Source organism: Cygnus atratus, chromosome Z, assembly GCF_013377495.2.
Source record: "Cygnus atratus isolate AKBS03 ecotype Queensland, Australia chromosome Z, CAtr_DNAZoo_HiC_assembly, whole genome shotgun sequence".
NCBI lineage: Eukaryota > Metazoa > Chordata > Aves > Anseriformes > Anatidae > Cygnus > Cygnus atratus.
Window position 1 is genome coordinate 12,475,185 of NC_066396.1, and position 25,519 is coordinate 12,500,703.

Consider the following 25,519-nt stretch of genomic DNA (forward strand, 5'->3'; position numbering starts at 1 on the left):
TTCCTACAAAGTCAACTTATCTCTTTCCATTTGAAAAAATTAACAAAATTCTGCCTAGTTGATCTGATTTTTGCTATTTGTTTTAAAGACACATTTTATCCACAGAACACGTTTACGCTGGACATTTATGTGCTTTTTTTTTTTTTTTTACTTTTTTTTTTTTTTAAGAACTCATGCAAGTACTTACAACATTACTCTTACCATTGTAAATTGAACTTTGGGTTTACAGCAACATATATTAAAAACGCTCCAAAAATCAGCAAGTAAGTGCCATAGTAGATTGCATTCTCAATCAATGCAGTTTTAATCTTTCCAGTAATGGAGAACCCTCCTGACCTAGCATAGGACTGCATGAAAGGTAGCAGAATCCTAGGAAGAAAGCAAACAATACCAAAAAGTAGCTTATCAGTGGCAAGATACTGAGACAGGAGTGTTTAAGTTAAAGACTCTCAAGCTTCTAACAAAATGAGCTAACTATATGTTTTTATCCTAGCTATACCAGTCTGAGGGTAAACATTAAAAAAAAGTTGTGGATACAAGCAATATGGTTAGCTTTACTATAAAAAAAATCTCTGTTAATCAAGAGCTCACTACCAATCTTCTTGACTGAGCTACAAAAATAATATGAGGATGGGCTGATCACAGACCATATATCAATCTAAACCAAAAGCACAATCTGTTTGCTGTAGCTGTATCTATACCTTTATATAGTATGAACCAATTAAACCAAATAATTTACAGTATTACTCAGAAATTGTGCAATTTATTCATAGCATTATTTTGATGTCCTGTAGTCTAAAATACAATCTTTTCCACACAATCTCCCCATGAAAATGTTTGTGTAAACTGGTCAATTTCAATTACAAAAGTGAACTAAGGGTAAATAATTGTGACCTGAAGAGGAGCACGAAAAAGAACCACCAAAAAAGCCACCAAAAACACTACACTATGTTCAACTAAATAGTTGTTAATTTCATCTCTAACAAACAATATATTATATTACATATATAATATATATATTATATATATGTATATATATATGTATTACATATACTGTTCAGATGTTAGACATAATTTATACATTTATCAGTCCAACTGTCGTTCCTTTGTCTTACTTACCATGTTAAAAACTGTGATGTCCAGTACACAACACGCCAGAAAATTGGCATAATTCCATCAGGAATATAACTCCATGGTTTGAAACATCTTTGCTTGCTGTAACAACATAAGAAAACTTATTATTAGTTGTAAGGTCAATAGTATAGATTTTTTTTCCTATAAATTCCCCTACCAAGGAAGGACTTTGAAAAAAGCAAAAAAGTAATACACTACTATTTAAGTAAGTAATCATCAACCACCTCGGTAAAGAATAAACTGTATTTCCATGTAAAAAGTATTTAGCATTCTCCCCAATAAAAATAAGATACCTGGACAGGATGGCTTTTTTTTTTTTTTTTTTTAAGAGAAAGAACAGCTCAAAGACTAAAGAAAATGAAACAATTTTAATAAACAATTTACTGGTTCAATTTTTTTTTTTCTGTGCAAGGAGTACTTCATGCAAAGAAAAAATATTTTTGTAGACAGAAGATCATTCAGCTTTAGCTAGTGGAGGAGATTATTCAGGAATATCTAGGGAGTCCATCACCTAGACATACTACCTATACCATTTAGTGGTAACAAAGTATACTAGTTGTTCTGTAACCCAGTTGGCTTTAGTCAGACTTCCATGAACTAATTTGTTGAACCAATATTTTTCTGACAGGTAGCACTTGCTTCAGGAAACCTAAGAAAGTCATCAGAGCCTTTTAGAAAGAAGAGAGCAAGTGACAAAGTGGCCATCTACACTAAGACATTTTTTTTTTTTTTTTTTTTTTTACCCCCCACACCTATCTGGGTAATGAAATATTGGTGAGTGAAGGGGTAACATCACCAATTTAATAGGAGTATCTATTGAGAAATAATTGATGTTGTCCAGAGTCAAACTAGTTAGGCCTGTGTTGTGAGTTTTTATGTACATAGCCTAAATATTTTCAGAACTATCAAATTACCATAGTATGACAGGCAGTGTGACTAAAACATTTCAAAGTTTTAAGAGCTGATTTGCACTAACAGTATCTACGCAATTAGGTTAATATTCCTATTTGATAAGTCATATACTATAGTTCAACACCCATCAGCATACTCCGGAATTATAGGTAAATTAAAAGGCTATTAATAGTCTTCAAATCATGTATTTACCTACGTTTAATTAACACACACTGAGCAGTCTTAAATAGAAGGTTAAAAGTTGCATCACTAGATCTGGCATTTTACAGTTCTTCCACTGATACACGACTTCCAGGTACTCTCCACTTTGGAGTAACAAACCTGGCAATACATGACACATAACCAAAACTTTAAATGTTCTAAACACCTTAAAGGTCCTACACTGCGTGTATCTACAAGGTGTGTAAATAGCTAATGGAGGTGAAAGTGCCACACACAGAAGGAGCCAACATTCATCTGCATTCCCCATGCTTTAGGGATGATCTCCTTCCTGCCTGAAAAAAGCAAGCAGGCCATTGTTACTTTGGTAGTATACAATCAACTTAGTTAACTCCGAAATTTCTAGCCAGAGAGGTTCAGACTGGACATTAGGAAAATGTTATTTACCTTGAGGGTGGCCAAACATTGAAAGAGGCTTCTTAGTGAGGCGGCTGATGACCCATGCCTGACAGTGCTCAAGAGGCAACTGGACAACGCCCTCAGTAACATGCTTTTTTTTCCTGGTTAGCCCTGAGGTGGTCTGGAGTTGGACTCAATCTTTGAAGATCATCTGAACTATTCCAAGATACAACTACATCCAACTGAACTATTCTATTCTAACTCCAATTATTATATGTGCCATTATAATAAGTAAGTAGATATGTTGCTTGCATATAAGACAAGTCTACTAATCTTTACATTCATAACATGTAAAATTATCTTTCCTTCATAATCCTAAAGGCTTCAGATCTGAAAATCTAAGCATTCACCAAGGCATCTCCTGACAGATAAGCAAGGTTGTTCAAAAAGCTTCCTTCTATCTCTTTAACAACAAAATAGAAGAAATTATGATGAAATGAAAAAATAAATAGCAATACTTCGGTAATCAACTAGAACTATTTTTATTACAAATAAATGCCTACCAACAGATGCGCTTTTCTTCACCTTCTCTTCCCTCACCCTCCTGTATGCTTACTATCTTCAAATATCACGTCACACAAATAACATTTGTTTATTAGTCCTAAAAACACAGTACACTCCTATCATTTAAAAAAAAAAGAAAACCATAAAATCCTTCTTTAAGAATTCTAACAAAGAAAACATGCAACTCATACCTTGGGGCAAGAGTAACGTAAGAGCCATTACTTTCTGCGGGGCTGGAGTTAACAGCAAGTTTGCATCGGTTATAAATTGTCTAAAAGACAAATATATATATTTTTTTTCCCCATCAGCGACGAGCAAAAAATACAATGTTAATCTAAAAATAACAAGTCCCATTTTTAAATACAATTCCTGTCCTCTGAATTTACATTTGGGAGCAATTTATCTAACACTCAAAACAACACTTAATCAGCAGGACAATTACGTAAAAAATTGAAAGTGTTTTTATGCTGTTGAAACAGATTTTTAAAAAAACGCTATAAAAATTCTAAAACATTTGAAAGATTCATTTACTGATGAAATTAACAAAATTAACTGTAAACAGAAGTCATGAAAAAAGTGATGTGTTTAGTTTTAAAATATACTGTTTGAAAACATTATTTGTTTTTTAAGATATTATCTTCTGCAATTAAGAGTTAAAAAAAAAAGAAATACAGATTTTACACAAGAGAATGGAAAACCTTACAAGTTTCTTACCGTACTAACATCAAGAGGCAGTATAAACACAATAAGAAAGCAGAGATACCAAGCCAGTAATGTTGCTACGATCACCAGTCTATGCTGTTTCTTGAAGTCTCCATACCGATGAAGTAGGAATAAGGCCAGAAAAAAGACAAATACTATCTCAAGTCCCAAAGCTGCACCACTCATTATTGAAGGTTCACTCCAGCCACACAGTGGAGCTCACTTAAAAGTAGATCAGAACTGTAACACAAGAAAACATTCAATTACATTAAAATATCTGTATATTATGTACACAGAAGAGAGCTGTTTAACAGTCTTTTTTAAACACACTAATAGACTTTTCTGATTTCACACAAGGACTCTGATAACATGAACAAGATTTTCAGCAAGGTGCTTTGAAGTCCTCTGCAGAAATCAAAATATCATGACATTCCAATTTGCCATTTCTAGCAACACAGCAGAACTACTCTATTTCATCTTTGTGGTCCAGAAGATCCAGAAGTCAATTCTTCTGTCTGTTAGTAAGACTATAGTCCTAATTTTTAGGGTTAGTATAAATTCTCAAAGAAAAGCCATTCCTTTTTTTTTTTTTTCCCCTTCCAGATAAAACCAACTATTTTGGACAAAAGAAAGGTTAAAAATTAAATGTTTCCAGAAAGCTAACAAGTAGCTTTTTTAAATGAACCATTCCTCAACCATGCATTTAAATTTTCTACTCTTAGTTAATAGAGCATAAAAATACAGTGAAATATAGGTTAGTCTACTTGTGATATAGCTCTTTTTAGATTTGAAATTTCACGTAACAAGAGACAACATACCAGCTAATTAATTCACCTTCCTACTCCTCTTCCGCTCTTCTTCAGAAGAGCACAGGTCTCAGTTCATTCATATTAGACTTGCTATATTTTTCTTTCCTCTGCATTTATTTACTCTGTTACAGTCAGGACTGCTGGAAATACTTAGCCCATATTCATACAGGCATGTCATTAAGAAAAGGGCCAGTGAGCTGCACAGATCTATTAGAGAAAATTTCACCAACTTGTTACATGGTTAGTTAAACTGCTTCTAGATACTTGTAAAAAAGAATAAAATCAATCATTTTAATCACAGATACTTCATATATTAAAAAATAATAATAAATGTTTATTTTTCTGGTCAGACTGGCTTGCCTTTCCACCAAAGTTACCATTTTAGCTGGTTTCATTCAACTGAAATACTTTTTAGCATGGCTTCCTCACTGTCGTATTTTTAATTGCTTTCACTTTTGACTGAATTTCAAAGATTTAAAAGACAGGATACTACTAAAATTTCCCTCAATTTACTTTTCAATTCCTTCAGAACTTGTTAAAGTAAACCACCTATTTATTAAGCTCTCAGTATACTACTTAAGCAGGTATGTCATGTATGAAAGCACAACTTAAAGTTGTCTTATTTCCAATAAAGAAAATGGTTATTCTGTGATTTTTTCCTAAGGATTGGTCTCCCCCATTTTGCTCCTTTTGTATTTAATTTCCAAACAGTGAAAGTAGTCTTTTTAATCCGTTAACTGTTGTCCACTGAGCATCCCATATTCTGAAAACAGATTGAGTTACCTTCTTGTATCTCATAAGAAACGCATACATGCACTTTTTATATTTTATTCATCTTAGTATGTTTATTGAATAATTAGTATTTCTAATTATTTAATTATTCTGATAATTCTAATTAGAATCATTCTAGTTATTAATTATTTCTAATGTGAGGTCAAAGCATCCCCTTACTATCTGCCTGTCCTATGTTTTGGACAGCCAATTTGTAAATCATGAATGCAGGATACCTAACTAATTTCTCCATAACTTACTCTGAGCATGTCCTTGTGCTTTCTATTGTATCATTCTTGTTTCCTCAGAAAACAGAAAATCTTTCCTATTTCTAGTATAATAGTGAATTCCACCAAGAAACATTTCTTCTCCATTCATATTGACTTCATTAAGCCAGTACTATCTGACATACGTAGCTTTGGGTGCCTATTATAGCCACACCTTATGCTATGTAAATACAATTATACAGCATATGCTCCATGAGTCACACCTACACAACTTTTTACAAGTCATACCTAAAGAGCTGCAATCAAGATAGAAGGTAAATTTTCTTGTGCAAGATGCTGCACTGTTTCTACCATGATGGGATCCAAAAAAGATTACAAGCATGCACCAAACATGCTAAAATAAAGAGGGAATTGAGTCGTACCATAATTTCAACCACTTTCAAAGACAAAAGCAACTTCGTAGTTATCCAAGTAAACAACATCTTTTTTGCTCTTCACCTGGCTCCTATTTAACTCTCAAAATACAAAATGAAACGCATCATTTTGAAAGGCATACCCTCAGTAAGTTTGCAGATGACATCAAGTTAGGTGCGAGTGTTGATCTGCTTGAGGGCAGGAGGGCTCTGAAGAGGGATCTGTGTGGGCTGGACCCATGGGCAGAGGCCAACTGTATGAGGTTCAACAAGGCTCAGTGCCGGGTCCTGCATCTGGGGCACAACCCCCAGTGCAGGGCTGGGGAAAGAGTGGCTGGAAAGTTGCCTTGTGAAAGAGACCAGGGGGTATTGGTTGAGAGTTGGCTGAACAAGAGCCATCAGTATGCTCAGGTGGCCAACTGCATCCTGGCTTGGATCAGGAATAGTGTGGCCAGTAGGACTGGGGAAGTGATTGTGTCCCTGTACTTAGCCCTAGTGAGGCCATACCTCAAATAGTGTGTTCAGTTTTGGGTCCCTCACTACAAGAAGGACATCAAGGTGCTGGAGTGTGTCCAGGGAAGGGCAATGAAGCTAGTAAGGGCCTAGAGAATGAGTCTTGTAAGAAGCAGCTGAGGGAGCTGGGCTTCAATAGCCTGGACAAGAGGAGGCTCAGGGGGAGACCTCACTGTACTTTACAATTACCTTAAAGGACGTTGTAGTGAGGTAGGGATCAGGCTCTTCTCCCAAGCACCAAGTGGCAAAATGAGGGGAAATGGCCTCAAGTTGCATTAGGGGAGGTTTAGGTTGGATGTTAGGAGAAATTTCTTTATCAAAAAAGTTGTGCAGCAGTTGTGCAGAGGAATAGGCTGCCCAGGGAAGTGGCTGAGTCACCACGCCTGGAGGTCTTCAAGAAAGATGTAGAGGCAGAACTTAGTAGCATGGATTAGTGGTGGACTAGGTTAAAGGTTGGACTAGATGATCTTAGAGGTCTTTTCCAACCTGAATGACTATGATTTTACCAGACTACAACTAATGACAAATTGTTTTGAAACAATGTATACATATTTTCAAAATTTCAGTTCAAACAAATTTTTTTTTTTTTTTTTACAGAAATAGGTTAAAACTAGTTCCTAACAAAAACTGCTTAAATGCAAGGTGAGAAGCGTAATGCTAGAGAGGAGCTCTTATTGCGAACAAGATTCTGCCTAATAGGACAGCCATATTTGAGACCCATGGTACTAGAATTACTTGTATCAGGACTTAAAATATATTACTGCAGGGCATGCCTGTCTGTGGCAAGCAGCCTGTGAACCTGGTCGTTAGCTCAAAGGTAAACTGCTTTACCACAATTCCGTTTCTTCATTTTGACAGGCTTCTCACTATTAGCACATGACTCCACAGTATCAGCTGGCTGAAATTCCTGAACACTTAAAGAATTTTCTCCTGAAATCAATGAACTAGCTCAGAATGTTGTCTCTGCTTAGACAATGCTCCTATTGAGCACTTAGAAGAAGTAACAAGTTTCCTCACTGAAGGGAAGAGCACCTATCAGCACACTCCATTTCTGGGGAGTAAAGCACCTACGATTGAATACAAGTAAGATCAAAAGCTGGAAAATTGACACTGGAAATGAAACTGAGCCAGTAAAAAACAAGGGTATGCTCTTGTTTAGACTTAGAATTTTCTTGTTTTGTTTCAGACACAGGCAAAAATAGTAAGTTTTTAATCTCATGAATGGAAAAGTTTGGTTACCCCCATACAGGACAAAAGTTCCAAAATTCTGACATGAAATCTTCTGAGGTCCAAACCCTGCTAATAACTCTTAACAAGCACCATCAAGAGTTCAGTTCACACTTAAATTATCTTGGAAACTCCCTACCACCAAGTCTTAAATTACCTTGCCAACCTCAAGACTAACCAAGCTCATGACCGTCTACATTACAAATGAACTAACTACTCAGCCTGGTGCAGAAATACTCAAGTTACTAAATGAAACAGCAGAAACAAAAACTACAATTTCTTTGAGCTTTTATATAGCACTGTATTTAGTAACAGAGGTACACTGACATTATATCATTAAAGAATGCCTGAAAAGGGTAATGCTTATTTGTGAAGAAAGGCCCTTGGTCTCACTAAAGTAGACTCCCAATTCCTCTTTAATCAGAAATTCCAGATTAGACTGTACCATAGGTTTATTATTTTCAAAATTCGTAGGTTGTTATTTTACTAGTAGATTGTTCATTTTGCAGACTAATCTAATTGCTGCTTTTGCCCTTCCCAGTCTTTGTTATATCAAACTTTCTGCAGATGTCTCAGGGTTGTCCTTGACAGTCTCCACAGCTTCCCCACTTCCTTCTGCACTGAGATAGAAACCACACAGCATGCAAGCTAATGCCTGAACTGAGGGTAAAAAATGCTTCACACATCTCACTGAAACATACAGAGGTATGACTTGCATGACATTCCTTATATGCATTCAGCTCCTTATGGCCCCCAAATTCTTTCTTTCTAAGAAACACAGCATTGTATTTTTGTGTAACTGCCTGCTCTTCCTAAAGTGCAGCCCACCACACAACTCTAATGATTTGTATCCCCTCCCTCCTGCTAGCTTCTGAGTCTTGAAGACAATTTGATTTCCACTACCACACTCCAAAAGGCCTGCAATTCCTCCTAGCTTCATGCCCACTTCATTTGTAATAATCACATTATTTCAGTATGGAAACTGAAAATCCTGAAGAGAAGCTAACGAAGAACTGACCTCCTCATTCAATTACCTCTGCACCCCCCACAACAGTAGCTGTTCCCAACTGTTCTTCCCCAGCTTGGTTACAAAAACATCCTGAGAAACAGAACCAAAAGCCCTACTAAAGCTCAAATACAAGCATCAACTTATCCTCCCATATACAGTAGGCCTATTAGTGAAATAAGATAATTTTTAACAATTTGTCCTTGACAAACCAATGTTGTCTTTTACTGTTCTACTATATTATAGATGCTTAGGAATAGTTTTTGTTCCAGCTGGAGGTGGTTTTTTTCAGGAATTCAAAAGGAAGCAGATGATCAGTCTGCCAATCTGCCATTCTCCCCATTCCTTCAAAGCTGGAAATAAAGACAGCTATCATATTTCTACTTTACTTATCTTAGGTACCTCAGGCATTTTGTTAAGACTACCAAAGCCTATTTTCGTTGTTTTTCTTGAAATATTATAGGGTAAAGAGCATCAAATCAAATTCAAAAAATCACATTTTTAGAAATCTTGGATATTTCAGTTAAAACCAGTGAAGAAGAAGCAAGTAGCTAAAGATTTCCTTGCCTAATTCTGTATTTTAAACTTTAACACCAAAATTACATCAGAAAAAAATTGTCATCAAGGAAGTTACCAAACTATGGAAGAGATACCAAAGACAGTAATGGACAATACTAAACAAGAGCCACAGCATACTGAAAAAAACATCTGTGCAACAGCATCTCCTAACGTGAGCTGAATTCACAGCTCTGGGGCAAGTATAAACCCAAAGCTGCCATCTCCAGCATACATCAGTGGCCAGTTCCACAGTTACCTCTGGGGCAATAATCTCTGAGTTCCCACTAAATGTCTTCCAGCACATTTACCTTTGCAAAAGAAAAATAAAATCTGCCACATCACCTGTGACATGCTTTTGAAGCCTGCCCTACTCTGCAAAACTATGCTGTCAAGAATCCCTAAGTTAAGACTTTACAGAAAAGCCTAAATTTTTTGGACTGTCAGAATTGCCTAACACTAAGATTTTGACGCTTCCATCTTTAAGGAATAAAATGGGCTAACCTCACGTTTTAGAGATCATAAGAAGGGAAGAACAAGAGGTCAAGCCACATTTAAAAATAATCCCTTCAGACATCATTTGCTTAGCATGTTGTTTTTTTTGTTTTGTTTTTTTTTTTCCTTTTTCCTCCAACTTCCATATTCTACAGTAACCTTTGCAGCATGGGGAATTTATAAGCAGTCAACAGACAGATGAAGGAAGCACTTCCAAATCTTAGCACAAAGAGAAAACTATCTAAAGAAAGAAACTATCCATGAGCTGTCAAAGAGAATTGAACAGAGCAGTTACTTGATTGCACTATTTGGGAGAAATAACCTCTGAGGTGAATCAAGAAAACAATCTGCATAGCTTTGTTCTTCTAAGAAACTCTAGTCAGACTATGTACTGACTGATATTTTATTAGTATTACCATAGTAATACTATACCATTAGTATATTGAAATGTAAAAAATATTTTTAAATGATTAAACATTTAATTGTTGTTTTTAAACACTGTGGGGAAAAACATTTCGTAACAGCTAATGACAATAAAATATAATACTGCACTGAGTCCATTCAAAGTGGCAGTATTCTCTAATTGGTTGGGAAACCAGGTGGTATAAGAGAAATGCTCTGTTAGGGAAGATAAAGATTTTTGTGATCAACAGCAAGAAAGGACCAGCGGCACAAACACATGGGAAGTTTATTCACTTACTTGGCACTGTCTCACACTAATAAAGAATATTAAGTACCACAAAGGCTGATGCTTTCATAGAGTTGAGGGGAATACTCTGAAAAAAGACATATTGAACATGACAATCTGCTTGAAGGAACTAAAATTGAAGAAGATATGAAAGCTGTACAGTTACAATATGAATACAAAAAAAGAACAGAAATTGCTACCCCGGGCTGCCAGACGACTGCTCTCACGCAAAACAGGTGTCACTCAGGAGGTCAGTCACATGATTATAACCCTAACACTGCCGTAAGACAAACACACTATTTGGAAATTTAGAGCTTTAAAAAGGTAATAATTGAATTCTACCCCTTTCAGCAAATTCTTCTCCTTTCAGTTTCCTGTGAAATTAAAAGGATTGACAAATGGAAGAGATGTTGCTGAACAGAGGGTTAAATATAATCAGCTTCTTTTTTTTAGACTAAAAAAAAAAAACACTCATTTGATTACCTACTTGAACAACCAGTAAATAACTGATCCGTGGCTTTAATTAAAAACAGAACCGGTTACCACTCGTTCTTTTTAAAGATTACATGATTGCCCATTTGAGTCGCCCCACTGACGACATCTGACTTCACAGCTGTGCATGATTTGCCACGCGTTTCATTCCCATCCCTGGCTTTACGGACACCTCTCCCCGCCACCACCGACTACACAAAGGGTGGCATTTACAAGCAGGCTGCTGACTCAGTGCCGAGCTGTAGGTGTGCTCAGAATTTGGGCCTCCATCCCCAAAAATTTCAAAGTGTGTAGTTTGTATAAAAAGCGTAACGATAGCATAACGAACCGCCTTACTAAAAGTAACACAGCATGACGGGACTGTGCACTCACTGACCTGCAGGGCACGGCCTTGAGACGCTTAGCAAACACTAAGATGCGTGCTCATAACACAGGTGCTTGGGGGCCCTGAAAAAAAGGGAGAAAAGGAAAACAATAACAAAACAAAAAAATGGAGATGCTGATTCCAATGCCTGTTCTCTTCCCCTCCCCTTCCCTCTTCCTTTCTCTCTCCCCTTCTTTTCCTTTTTCCTTCTCCTCTCCCTTTCCCTCCCTCTCCTTTCCTTTCCCTTTCCCACTCCCCTCAACTCATCTCCCTTCCCTTCCCCTTTCCGTTCCCCGTTCCTCCGCCTTCACCTCTCTTCCCTTCCCCTTCCCTCTCCCTCTCCCTTCCCCTTCCCTCTCCCTCTCCCTTCCCCTTCCCTCTCCCTTCCCCTTCCCTCTCCCTTCCCCTTCCCTCTCCCTTCCCCTTCCCTCTCCCTTCCCCTTCCCTCTCCCTTCCCCTTCCCTCTCCCTTCCCCTTCCCTCTCCCCTCACCACCGCCGCCGCCGTCGCCCGGGGCTCAGCAGCCGCCCCCCCTCGGGCCGCAGCCGCCCTCCATCCGCGCCGCCGCCGCCCTCCTCACAGGGGACGCCTCAGACGCTCAGGCCGCTCCGGGCCCCTTCCGCGCTGCGGCGAGCGAGCCGGCCGACATCTCCCCGTCGACAACCGCCCGGCGACGCCGCCGCCACCACCACCGCCCCTCCTTGTCGCTGTCGTCGTCGTTTTGTCGTCGCCGTCATCGGCCTCCGCCCGGCGGTAGGCGGGCGCAAAAGAAGCGCTGCCAGACTACAACTCCCGAGAGGCTTTGCGGCGGGCGCCGCGCGCGCGGCGGAGCAACCTTGTCCCGCCGCCGACGCCGCCGCTGTTGCTGCTGCTGCTGCTCCCGCCGCTCCCGCCGCCGCCATCGCCATGCACAGGTGCGGGCGGGCGCCGCGTGCTCGCGGGGCGCGGGCTGCGCGCGCGGGGCTGTCGCGCGGATGAAGGAGGCGGCGGGCGCCCAACGGCCGGGCTGAGGGGTGAGGGGTGAGGCGGGATCCCGCGGTGGGCTGGCGGTACGACTCCGTTTATTTTTGTTGCTTTTTCTTTTTTTTTCTCTCTCTCTTTTTTTTTTTTTTTTCGGTTTTCCCCCAGGAAACATCTTCAGGAGATCCCCAGCTCCGGCAGCAACGTTTCGTCTGGCTTCGCCTGGGACTGGGAGTCGGGCAGGACCGCGGAGTTCCTGTCGGGCATGGGGGTGTCGGTGCTGAAGAAGGACAGGCTGGGCAGCGAGAACACCCCGCAGGAGCTGCTAGTGGCCGCCTGCTCCCCGCATAAGAGGCAGAAGGTGAAGGAGAAGGAGAAGGACTTCGTGATCGTGCGCAGGCCTCGGCTGCTCCGAGAGGCAGAGCCAGGTACCCACACGCCGCTCCTGGCTTCAGTTGTCCCACCAAATATAAGCGAGCCTCTGGTGCTGCCGCCCCCGGTGTAATTCTGAAGCCAGGGACTCGATATTTTCATATAAGCATCTTAGAAACGAGAGGCTGAGCTCTCGAGACCAAAGGATGCAGGTCTATACGTCTGCACCCGTGAAGGGAGGCAGAGGGGCAGCAGCTGCGCTCGTCCTGTTGGAGCTGAGCTGTGAGCACTGCTCAGGACCCTGCCACAGGGCTGCAGGGACAGTGCTGCACGGGGTGTGAGGCTCCTGGGTGGTTTGTTCCTCCCTCTGGTATCAAAATGGGTTTTCAGCCTGCTGCCACTACCTATTGCAAACTAGAGAACTCTCAGCAGACACAAGGCTGCTGCATGAAAGGTGGGAATGTCCTCAGATGGCCCCTCCTTTAAGTGAGGGTAAGTGCTGGGTCATAGGAAGCTGTTCTTGAGCTTCACCACCCAGAAAGCTTTCCTAGGTGAACAGCAGCGCCTTCTGGAGCTCTGCATCAACTCGTTACAAGTCAGAATTGCACCACGGCCTTTCATACAATTCATGGGGGGTGGCAGTCAGTGTGGGTGTTTTAAAGAGCACTTTGTGCTACCTACCTGCTTTGTGTACCATGCAAATGTAAACCTCACCTTGGGCCCCCTTCTGGGAGCCTGACGTGTGTGACGTGGGTGGGCATTTCAGTAGGGGGAAAAAAAGGAGACGAGAAGTTCAGCTCTTTATTCCTGAGGTGACCTTTTAGACTTGTCTTACCTCTCCTGCATTTGAGGAAGTGTACAAGCCATAGAATACAAAGGAAGTAGTCAAGATTCTCGTTTCCTAAAGTATCCTTCTTCAATGAAGAGTTGAAAGGGTTTATGAGTAATGATGTACATACAGCCCACAGACAGACAGACGGACGGCAGTGGTGCTTCTGACAACCAAGCCAAAGAAGGCATCTGATTAGCAGGCAGAAATGACCCAGCTTTAACTAGAATGTTAACTAGTGTTAACTAGAGTGTTCACTCTTTCCCTAAAGGTATTTCTTGGGATGCACTTCCAGATGAACTGCTGTTGGCAATCTTTGCATATTTGCCCCTAAATGATCTGCTGAAAGTTTCCATGATTTGCAAGAGATGGCATCGTCTCTCGTAAGTATTACTTCTCATCATGTAGCGCTAAGAACTTTGCTTCCGCATATTGATAAATTATTTGGTTTTAATCTTGCCTATTCATATGTAATTCAATTTATTCTGTATGTGTGTTGTAAGTATATATAATCAAAACCAACTCAAATAGTTTAGTAGCATTAGATTTTATTAAGTGACTTCCCCTCCTCTCAGTCTTTTGTGGTACCGAAGACTTTGTGTGGTTATGCTCACAGTTCTGACCCTTCCTTGCTAACTAATGAGTAAAACTCTGCTCCTTAGGTTCGATGAATCTCTTTGGCAGACCCTTGATCTGGCTTCTAGAAATCTGCTGCCAGGAGTAATTGGACAGTTGCTACCTGCAGGTGTTACTGTATTCCGCTGCCCAAGATCGTGTATTGGGAATCCACTGTTTAAAACCATGAAGTAAGGCTTTTCTCTGTGTACTGGATCCTGAAACTGTGTCTCAAATCTTCACAGTTTCTCTGTGTATATTTACTTTTAACATCTCCACCAGTAGAAGCATTTATCATGTATCTGAAGAGTGAAAGAGTTGATCAGTGGGTAGGAATAGAATAAGATAGTATCTCGAGTTGGAAGGGACCCATAAGGATCATCAAGTCCAACTCCTGGCACCGCACAGATCCACCCAAAAGTTTAGACCATGTGACTAAGTGCACAGTCCAATCACTTCTTAAATTCAGACAGGCTTGGTGCAGTGACTGCTTCACTGGGGAGCCTGTTCCAGTGTGCGACCACCCTCTCTGTGAAGAACCTTTTCCTGATGTCCAGCCTAAACTTCCCCTGCCTCAGCTTAACACCTATCCCGTGGGTCCCATGGGGTTGAAATAAGGTTTGCATTCATCAGTCAGTTATTTAAAACCAAGCTAGTGTGATTTTTGAAGGTACATTTCAAGTACAGGCATACATTTGCAAGCTATTTCTTGTCGAACCAAAAATTGTCAGTCTTTTAAGTATTTTTGTATGTGAGCCCAAAAAACCTTTAAATCCAGCAGTATAGACTTGCAGCAGTTGCAATGAATCCTATAAATACTTCAAAGATAAAATTATAGAATATCCTATGTTGGAAGGGACCCACAAGTTGGAGCATCAAGTCCAGCTCCTGGCTCCCCGAAGGACCACCCAAAAATCAAACCATATTTCTCAGAGCGTTGTCCAAAGGCTTCTTGAACTCCAGCAGCTTGGTGCCGTGACCGCTGCCCTGGGGAGCCAGTCCCAGTGCCCGACCACCCTCTGGGTGCAGAACCTTTCCCTAACCCCCAGCCTGACCCTCCCCTGTCCCAGCTCCGTGCCGTTCCCTCGGGTCCTGTCGCTGTCCCCAGAGAGCAGAGCTCAGCGCCTGCCCCTCCGCTCCCCTCGTGAGGGAGCTGCAGGCCGCCATGAGGCCTCCCCTCAGCCTGCTCTGCTCCGGGCTGAACAAACCCAGGGACCTCAGCCACTCCTCACACATCTTGCAGTGTGATAAAATTTCAGTAGTTCTGGCTGGTAGCTTAGCAGTAGGGCCAGTAATCTTAGTGGTACGAGCAGCCTGTAGCTAAAGTACAAAAGTGTAGTTATTTTCTGCATGCTTTTAGAGTATCATGTATTTTTATGATATGTGGAATTTGTGGAGCTGGATTTTAATGCAGCTTTAGTAGTCTGCCTTTCTCCTCTTTTTAGACCTCTCCGAGTTCAACACATGGATTTGTCAAACTGCACAGTGTCTGTTGCAGATCTCCAGAGTATTCTTTGTCGGTGCGAAAGACTGGTGAATCTCAGCTTGGAGGGACTAGTGCTTTCTGATGACATCGTCAAGTGAGTAATACGTTTGGGAATATTTGGTAAATAACTTCTGTTTGGTGACACTATTCTGTGCAGGCAAGGGAAAGAATGTAGTTAGAGTTGCTCTGTGTGGGAGTCTTTTAAAATGGCCAATTTTAGGCACCAGAGTTAGCAGGTGGGTTAGATAAGCAGCCTCTTTCCTGTCTATCCAAGAGATCAGGTCGGGAGGAAACTCTGCTCCAAAAGAGTGAGTGAGTTTATGTTTTTTTGTTGTTGTTGATGTTGTTCGCAGGGTAAGGGGAGCCTAGAGAAACTGCTCGTCTCTGTAGGACTTGTGTGTCCTTTTGCCGTTGCTGCAGCAAGGCTGCACAGCTGAGCTACTTTTATTTTCTAGTTTTTGTGCTTGCAAGACAGCTTTGTGTTTAGCATACATATTCTTTCATGTTTTGAGGGGTCCCAGCAAGTCTCCTACCAGATGCTTTGTATGCTTCTGCACCATTTCTCACTACTTTGTTGACCCTCAGAATGAGGATCTGAAAAATTGCAGACTCTGTCAGGCAGATGAGCTGTTTTTTAGTTAAACAGGAAAGACACTACGGGTGTGCAGTCAACCTCCTGTTCAGTCACTTCAGGTGATTGCAAAGGTGCCAGGAACCAGCTCAGATGGCCAAGGCTCTGTGTGTCCCACTTTCTGCTTTTGAGCTTTCTGATACCTTCCTCACACTGGGAGAAATACCAGAGTGCAAATAAACCAGTATTGCTTGGCTTGTGACGCTAGATAAAAAGCATCTGAAAATCATGTACTAATTAGGCACTGATTACAGAATTTTATTGTCCTGTGTACAGGTACACAGGTGTAAGGTTTTTTCCAGGTATCACCAACTGCACGTCTGCCATAGTCTTGCAAACAAGTGCATTCAGGGGACACTGGAGAGGTAACTTCCAAAATGAGATGATTGTTTTATCTTTTGTAGAGGTGCAATCATCTCAAATAAGCCATGGTGTTTGTTTAGTGAGATACCACAGGAAATGGTGGAAAAGAATTATTTCCTTTTAAACTTTGTTTATAAACATACAGATGTGTCAGGACCATGATGTAAATACAGAAGTATCCTTTTCCAAGTTGTGCTGTGATGCAGCAGGTACAGAGTTGAGATCCCTAGTGATTCTTAAATAGGTCAGTTTACAAAAAATGCGGTGTTGCATGTTTAACAAATAATTCTGTGCCTGGAATCTTAGCTCTTAAACATTACCATATAACCTAGCAATGTTCCAACGTTTGAGTTTTATCAAGACTTTTCTTTTTTTTTTTTCTTCTACAGAAGCATTGCTAAGAATACCAGTTTGATACGACTAAATCTCTGTGGGTGCTCAGGGTTTTCTGCAGAAGGCCTGGAGTTGATGTTGAGCAGCTGTTCTATGTAAGACAAATATAGCTTTGGTATTCCTGCTTACTGTTAGTCCTGAGAAAAATTATCCTTTTTTATCTTCCCATCGGCATTCCAACTGTACTCATCTCTTACTATCTTTCTTACGAGTCTGTTCGTATTCTCAAATGCCTAACAGTTGATTATTAGCTGAATAGATAGATAATTTCCTTCCATCCAGTTATTTTCTTCTTTAATAGCAAAGATGTACATCAGTAGTTACGTGTGTTTCCTTAAACATTCTTAAAGGCAGTCTCGTTGGTTGTTGAAAACCCACTTACATCCATTTGATTATCATGTAAATTTGCTTATCTCCCTGAAAGCAATATGTCATCCTCACAAAGTGTGAAGGTGTGTGTTTTAGAAGAGTGGAGTCTGAGCAATCAGAGTACAGCATAAATGTCAGAAAACATTGTGCCCTTTCATCTGTAGAATAATCCTTCAGTTTATGAAGTTCCAGGGAATAAACCATCTGTTGGCAGGAAGTTGCTGAATTGTGCTCCAGTAGGTCTGGGTTTTATGCCCTGATCTTTGCTGACTTCCTGTGAGATTGGACAATCTACTTCATTTTTCCTTCTACAAAACCATTGTCTTAATCAAATTGCAGCAAGATAGTGGACAGACAAAACCTTAATCATTCTCTGCCTCTCATGGGAAGATAATGCTTCTGTAGCTTGGTCTGATTACGTGGATCATGAGCTCCTTAGATAAAGGCAGTCTCTGCACAGTGCACAGCAGATGGCAAACCTGATCTGGGCTAGGAATGCTGGGACAACCTAGGATCATTTATTTTATGACAGTACCGTGTTTGTTGGCTTTGCCACTGTGTGTTCTCCAGTGATATTTTGGGGGAGGGAAGGCTTTTAATTTCTTTTAACATTTTTTTATTACATAACAATCGACAGGCTCTGGCTGCACTGTTCACTGTGCATTTATCCTGGGGTTACATCCACAGCAGCTAAACATAAAACAAATACTTTGTCCCTGAGTGGTGATAGGCTATAGGTAATCAAGCATGTAGTCAAGTTAAGATCACAACCTGGCCAATGCTAATATAAAATTATAAAGTATTTTATACGAATTAAAAGTAATTGGTCACCTGACCCATGCTAATAATGGATAGCGAAAGGCCTTTTTTCCTCTCAATGTGAGCATTTGTTCAGTGGGAATAGGTTCAGGTCACCAGCCAAAAGCAAGACGAAAAGAGTGTCTCGCTTCCTACAATATTAGTGAATCATTCTGGCTGGAAGTGGGCTTGGGAGGTCACTTCAACTCTTTGCCCAGAGCAGGGTCTAAATTCATCACTGGCCCTGCTGATGAGGAATTTCTCTAGTTGGGTCTTGAAAACCTCCAAACACAGATTTCACAGCCTCTTTGGGCAACCTGCTCCAGTGCTTAATTATTGCCATGGTGAAATTTGTATTCATTAATACAGTAGCTTTGGTTGTAGGTGTATTACAGTTTGAGTTCTGGTATTTATCTAATACAGCTGATATTTCTAAGACAATAACTTGTATTTCAGTTGTTCTTCCAAACAGCTCTTTATTCATTTTTGTATAGGTTGGAGGAACTAAACTTGTCCTGGTGTGACTTTACAGCCACCCATGTCAAAGCAGCAGTCAATCACGTTACTTCAAAAGTAACCCAACTAAATTTAAGTGGATACAGACAGAATCTACAAATATCAGGTAAATAGCAGCATGATAAACCTTTATCCCACTACGGGATAAAGCAGCAGGCTTTATATTTTCTTCTAATTGGCTTCTATCGTATGTACTGGAAATATCATTCACTAAGACTGATTTTTGCTCTGTGTAGCTTGATGTTCTCATTGTCAGAGAATCTTACTCATGTCACTGGCTTAGCCATGAGGAGTGACATAATTTGTCTTCTGAATTTAAAAATGGTTACATGGAAGCTCAGTTGAAAGGTGTAGCGTGAAATTCTGAAGTCCTACAAGCAGGACACAGTGGATCCAATGTTCCCTTGTGAATCAGCCTTTCAGATATTGTGGGAGGGAACTTAATTTTTGGAGCCTTCTTAAATTAAGGCTTCTGCTATTGTGGCTGCTGAAGGCGTCATCCAGAAAAGTACAGACATAATTACTTAAGTTTCACCATGACACAATGTCCTACAGATACCAATTGATTTGGAAGGCAAATAATCTCAACAATCAACATTACTTATTTACTTGCTAATAGCTGCATAAATGGAAATGTGTATGCTTTATAAAGCATGTGTGTCTTGTTGATGACAAGATGAGCTGACTGTGTGACTTCTTTTCAGATGTTAAAACCTTGGTGGAAAGATGTCCTTCTCTCGTCCATTTAGATCTAAGGTAAGAAGTCCCGTGCAGCTAGTCCTTAAGTCCTTAGGGTTCAGGGGATTGCTAATGGTAGTGCTCTGCAGTAACTATATAGCAAAAATGCGTTGTTGAGTAGGGCTGCACATACAAAAATGCTTTCTAGGCTAAACCTACAGAAGATCTACTGTCTGTTGTAACTTTATCTGGAGCAGGTAACTAATGTAAAGGTTTTGTTACTGAAGTGTAAATGTTACATATTTACAGGATTTGTTAACTTAACAAGTGAAGCAGTCAATAGGTAGAACAGAAGGAAGCATTTAGACACACAAAGCTTATGAGCTTAGTAGCCTAGTGAGGATTTCGTTCAGCTCTGACATGGCCTTAGAACCATTTAATAAAAGTTGTAATTTGACCTAGTCAGTCACAATCTTTGAAATGTTGATGTGTAAAGTAACTGGCTTTTCGTGGTGTGACTTCTGCTGCAGCACAAGTACCTGCAGAGCAGCTGCTGCTTCACTTGCACTTCAGTGAAAGGCAGAATCCAACACACACATTAGAAATGGGCTACTTTGTGTTAAGCAAAAAATACCTCAGTGGTAGAAAAACAAGTTGATATTTCATTAAACTTCTCAGCCTGAATTTTAGAGATCTCAAATTTACTGCTGCTTTGTACTTAAAGGGCAACTTCTAATTCATGTGCTCCCATGTACAGTGACAGCGTGATGTTGAAGCCTGAGTGCTTCCAGTATTTTCATCAACTCATATTTCTACAACATCTGTGTCTTAGCCGATGCTACCAAATATCGCCTGCTGCCTTAGTGTAAGTAACATCTTAATGGCTTTGGTTTGCCCTTCAGAGAGGATAAATTAATTTAAACTTGCTTCTTTTTTGGCCTAGGAATTGCAAGTATTGTTTGAAAAACTTGGTGGTAGAATCAATTAAATTAGGAATAAGGAACTGAAAAAAAAGAACCTGACTACTAGATCATGTACATTTGAGAATACAGACTGGAACCAAAGGTAGCTGAGATAATCTTTCCATGGTGTTAGTCTGTACTAATGGAACTTGCTGCTCAGCACATGCATCCTGTCTCCTCTTATACTGCTGGATCTTACTGCTGTGAGGTGCCAGTCCTGCCAATGATCAGTGTTAGTGTCAATATTAGGCTTTATGCAGCGATGGATAACTTGTCTTCAGAAGAGTTAACAGAGTGCAAAGTACTTGCTGACCAGTGTCAGAATCTGCGTATTCCTTTGCTTTTGTGTGCACCTACCAGTTATTGGTTGCCACTGAAACACAGCTTGGAGTTGTGTACTTGTTTCTTTTTTTTTTTTTCCTGCCTTTTTTTATTATATCTATCTGTCTCTATCCTGTTTTGGGTCTTAAATAATACACCCTCAAGTACAAGGCTATCTCTTGACCTAAGAGTCTTGTAGGATGCAGTTTTCTCACTCTTAGACCGGGCAATAATCCACAGCCCCTCACTGCCCAGCTTTTCTTGTTGCACAAGCCTGTAGTTTTTTCCTTTGGGATTCTGTGACAAACACAGCACTTTGGAACCAGGCTCAGTCGTTAATAATAATGGATGTGTAGGAACACAGCATTTTACTGCTTTAAAATGGTCTGCACTGCTTCTCCTCACTCCTTTCTCTCACTGTCCTGTGAAGAATACCCTGTGCTCGAGCAGAAGAAAGAGGTTGTGAGAGGAACAAGACTCAGAATCTGAAGAACCTTTTCTGTCCTGGTGGTAGCTGTCATAGAATCATAGAATATCCGAGTTAGAAGGGACCCACGAGGATCACAGAGTCCAACTCCAGAGCCCCCAGAAGACAACCCAAAAATCAGACCATATTTCTCAGAGCGTTGTCCAAAGGCTTCTTGAACTCCAGCAGCTTGGTGTCGTGACCATGTCCCTGGGGAGCCTTTCCCAGTGCCCGACCACCCTCTGGGAGCAGAACCTTTCCCTAACCCCCAGCCTGACCCTCCCCTGTCCCAGCTCCATGCCATTCCCTCGGGTCCTGTCACTGTCCCCAGAGAGCAGAGCTCAGCGCCTGCCCTCCGCTCCCCTCATGAGGGAGCTGCAGGCCGCCATGAGGCCTCCCCTCAGCCTGCTCTGCTCTGGGCTGAACAAACCCAGGGACCTCAGCTTTTCCCATATGTCTTCTCCTCTGGACCCTTTACCATCTTTGTAGCCCTCCTTTAGACACTGTCTAACAGTTTTATGTCATTCTTATACTGTGACGCCCAAGGCCGCACACAGTACTGGAGGTGAGGCCGCACCAGCGCAGAGCAGGACAATCCCTTCCCTCGGCCAGCTAGCAGTGCCATGCCAGGGTGCAGTTGGCCCTCCTGGCTGCCAGATCACACTGCTGGCTCATGTTCAATTTGCTGTTGACCAGAACCCTCAGATCCCTTTCTGCAGGGCTGATCTCCAGCATTTCGTCCCCCAGACTGTACCTATAACCAGGGTTTCCCCTTCCTAGGTGCAGAATCTGGCACTTGCTCTTGTTAAACTTCATACTGTTGGTGATTGCCCAGCTCTCTGATTTCTCCAGATCGCTCTGCAAGGCCTCCCCACCCTCGACAGAGTCAACAACTCCACACAATTCAGTATCATCTGCGAACTTGCTCAAAAAAACTTCAAATCATTTATGAAAATATTGAAGAGGACTGGTCCTAAAATGGAGCACTTGGGAACCTCACTTGTGAGAGGTCACCAGCCTGATGTAACCCCATTTACAAGAACCCTTTGGGCCCAACCCATCAGCCAATTGTTCACCAATCTTATTATGCTTTTATCTAACTGTTCTGGTCATTTCGTCCAGAAGGATACTGTGAGAGTACTGAAAGCTTTACTGAAACCAGAAAGATTACATCAACTGGCTTGCTTTGGTCAGCTAGCTGGGTGATCTCGTCATAGAAGGACATTAAGTTTGTTAGACACGACCTTTGCCTTGTGAACCCGTGTTGGCTGTTACCAATGACTGCGTTGTCCTTCAAGTGTTTTTCAGTAACTCCCAGGATAATCTTCTCCATAACTTTACCAGGCACAGAAGTGAGACTGACAAGCCTGTAATTGCCAGGATCTTCTTTCTTGCCCTTCTTGAAAATTGGGACCCCATTTGCCAGCTTTCAGCCAACTGGGACCTCTCCAGATTCCCAAAACGGTTGAAAAATAATCGAGAGAGGTCCTGTGATGACATCAGCCAGGTCTTTGAACACCCTGGGATGAATCCCATCAGGCCCCGTAGTCTTGTATGCATCCAGGTGGAGCAGCAAATGCCACACAAGTTTGGAGTTAACTGGGTGTTTATCGCGAAGTTTAGCATGAAGTAAAATAAACCAGGACTGGCTACTTACCTAAACATCACAAGTCAGAGACTGCTAGTACCTAGAGCCTTGCGTCCTCCGAGCAACATCCTGAAACTTTATATGGGGCAATTCCTTCTACTTGTTCTGAGTATTTAATTCCAGGAGAATGAAAGGAGGTGAACCAGTCTATTTTCATGAGATGGAGAACAGCAAGAAGCAATTTCATAGAATCACAGAATGGTTTGGGCTGGAAGGGAGTTTAAAGATCACCCAGTTCCAAGCCCCCTGTCGTGAGAAGGAGCACATTCCACTACACCAGTTTGCTCAGTGCTCCACCCGACCTGGCCTTGAGCACTTCCAGGGATGGGGCACCCACAGCTTCTCTGGACAGCCTGTGCCAGTGCCTTACAGAAAACGTTTCAACTGAATACGTGATTTTTTTTAAAAATAGGAAAGTACATTTATCTCGAGTAATGACCTTATTTCTAAAAAATTAGTAGAAGTACATTCATGTAGTTTGGGTACAGACTGCAAAATATGCTTTTAGGTCAATAATCAATTTCTTACTGCTCTCTTTCTAGAGAACTTGGTGAAATTCCAACATTAAAGACTCTTCAGGTATTTGGAATAGTGACTGATAGCTCCCTACAGCTCCTCAAAGAAACACTTCCTGACATGAAGATCAATTGTTCACATTTTACAACTATTGCAAGGCCAACTGTTGGTGCTAAAAAGAACCATGAGATTTGGGGCATCAAATGCAGATTGACAATGAGAACCCATAGTGGCTTATGATCATGTATGACGGATGCGATGGACATACCACGTGTAGTGAAGCTCCATGAGAAGCAGAGTGCTGGAGCACCTCTAATTATAGTACTGTTTTTATAAAATGTTCTAACTTGGTCTTATGCCTTAATGTAGTTTTATAAATATTTTTACACTTGTTTTTTTTTTTCCTCTTAAAGCCTTTAGAAATCTAATGATCTGTAAGCAATTGTAGAAATTTAAAAGCCTTCTTATTTTTTAAAAAATAATTGTGAAACAATCACTGTAACGAAACAGTTTCAGCCTTTGTGAACCCCTCTGTGAGCTGCAGATTTTGATGCAGCTTTTGTTACTCTAAGGTGTTCTAAAGGTGCTGTTTATTAATTCTTCCAGCTCTACAACTCCTGAAAAGACTTGCCAGAGGTACAGAATGCCTTAGTAAGGCATATTAAGGAGTTCTCTTGGTCTTGTTTGCAGAACTCAAAATTAATAATGATTTTATTAATTACCTATTCAAATTCTTAATTGAACAAGGTGTACAGTAAGATAAGAAGCTAACCACTGTTTGTGAGGGGGACAGAAGAGTGAGTCTGGATTCACTGAACATGGAAACAGTAAGGGAGCATTGGAAGGGAGGTCTACAGGAAAGCACTGAAGAGACAAGTCAGTACTGTGCAAGTAAGAAGCGGTATAAAGGAGCTATTGTGAAGTTTTTAACATACCACAAAGGTAACTGCTGTTTTTAGCATTGTAGTAAAATATGAAAAATAGGAAAATATGGGCTGAAAAGCCCATTCAGAATAATCATCTGTAAAAGTGGCTAACAACAGTTGGTCCATGTTGTGTTGCCAGGTTTTCCTGATTGTGTTAGAGAACCTTTGTGTAGCTTTTCCTTGTTTCTATGAACTTGAATTAGGAATGTAATATCAAAACTTCTTATAAAAGTTCTGTTCTTTCAACGAATAATGTCATTTGGCTGCAATTAGTACATTGGCAGAAATCTTGCAGGAAGAAGGACTCAAATGGTTCTAGAGCTCAGACCAGCAACAAAACCTGGGACTGCACTGTAGTAATTATGAAAGGAAGAACTCCATTGGGTGCTATTAAGAGACATCTGTTTCTCTTTTATATTAGCTTGTTTTTAGTATCATTTAACTTGCTGCATCTTCAACACTAACTGCTGGTCTTGTTTATTTTTTGTGACAGGAAAAGCTGAATAACTGGTGGAAAAAAAAGTTAATAGGGACAAGCAATTACTTTTGATCTCTATCATCAGTGTCCTGCATGAGCCTGGAATGTGCTAGGCATAAGGCTAAGCATTATTTGAAGTCCTAGAGCAAAACTTTGCACCCTGTGAGCAAAAGTAGGGGATGAATATGCCATTGCTGTTCCCATGAACACAATAAGCAAGTGGTAAAGTTATTCATGGGTGTTTGAAGTTAGTAAAAAGTTAGTGTTGAAGTAACATTACTTTGGGGCTGTTGCATAGGTGTAGTATCTTCCCATCTGAATCCAAAGATTAAAAGTTCAGGAGTGACTATGCGGTAGTACAGAGCAGATTGTGTGGAAAATTCTACTTTTTTGGTTTGCAGTTTAAGATTTGCGTCTTAAACAACTTCAAGAGAAAAATTAAATCTATTGTAATTCTTCTCCCTGTATACAATGTAATCCTATACAACGTGTCTTGCATTTAATAAAGAGCTAAAGAATTGTGATACTGTACAAAATGACTAATGATTTGCCACCAAATCATGTGGTGTGATTAAAAAAAGCAGAACATTGGATATTCATTGGACAAAGAAATGTAGTTTAAAGGACAGAGTATCACCACCTATACGCATAGTATTTAATGGAGTACAGTGCTTTAAAAACCCTGAACAGAACAGGGACAGCAGTATGGCTTTAACTAGGAGGAATAGTCCAGAACTTGTTTTCTGAAGTACTAGGTTCAGTG

General features: G+C 40.7%; 2 protein-coding genes across 14 annotated transcripts in view; one reads left to right on the forward strand and one right to left on the reverse strand.

The window, feature by feature from the left end:
- Window positions 1-12,155, reverse strand: part of LMBRD2 (LMBR1 domain containing 2) — a 35,559-nt gene extending 23,404 nt beyond the window's left edge. Inside the window, exons 1-7 of one of the 13 annotated variants that reach the window (XM_035563759.2) lie at window positions 12,010-12,155; window positions 11,443-11,513; window positions 4,689-4,886; window positions 3,883-4,110; window positions 3,360-3,439; window positions 1,120-1,215; window positions 202-369 (exon numbers count right to left, since the gene is read on the reverse strand). In XM_035563759.2, the coding sequence (XP_035419652.1) occupies window positions 202-369; window positions 1,120-1,215; window positions 3,360-3,439; window positions 3,883-4,056 (518 nt within the window). In that variant the 5' untranslated portion in view covers window positions 4,057-4,110; window positions 4,689-4,886; window positions 11,443-11,513; window positions 12,010-12,155. Of the gene's footprint in view, window positions 1-201; window positions 370-1,119; window positions 1,216-3,359; window positions 3,440-3,882; window positions 4,111-4,688; window positions 4,887-10,586; window positions 10,663-11,442; window positions 11,514-11,921 lie in introns of all 13 variants that reach the window. The other 12 variants (XM_050716331.1, XM_050716339.1, XM_035563760.1 and 9 more) reach the window with 12 other exon arrangements.
- A 73-nt stretch (window positions 12,156-12,228) lies between these two features.
- SKP2 (S-phase kinase associated protein 2) lies at window positions 12,229-25,292 on the forward strand. Its single transcript, XM_035563764.2, has 10 exons — window positions 12,229-12,343; window positions 12,558-12,817; window positions 13,862-13,973; window positions 14,253-14,396; window positions 15,651-15,785; window positions 17,075-17,173; window positions 18,740-18,867; window positions 19,466-19,517; window positions 20,197-20,304; window positions 23,379-25,292. Exons 1-10 carry the CDS (start codon window positions 12,336-12,338, stop codon window positions 23,590-23,592), a joined length of 1,260 nt encoding a protein of 419 aa, XP_035419657.1. The 5' UTR covers window positions 12,229-12,335; the 3' UTR covers window positions 23,593-25,292.
- The last annotated feature ends 227 nt before the right edge of the window (window positions 25,293-25,519 follow it).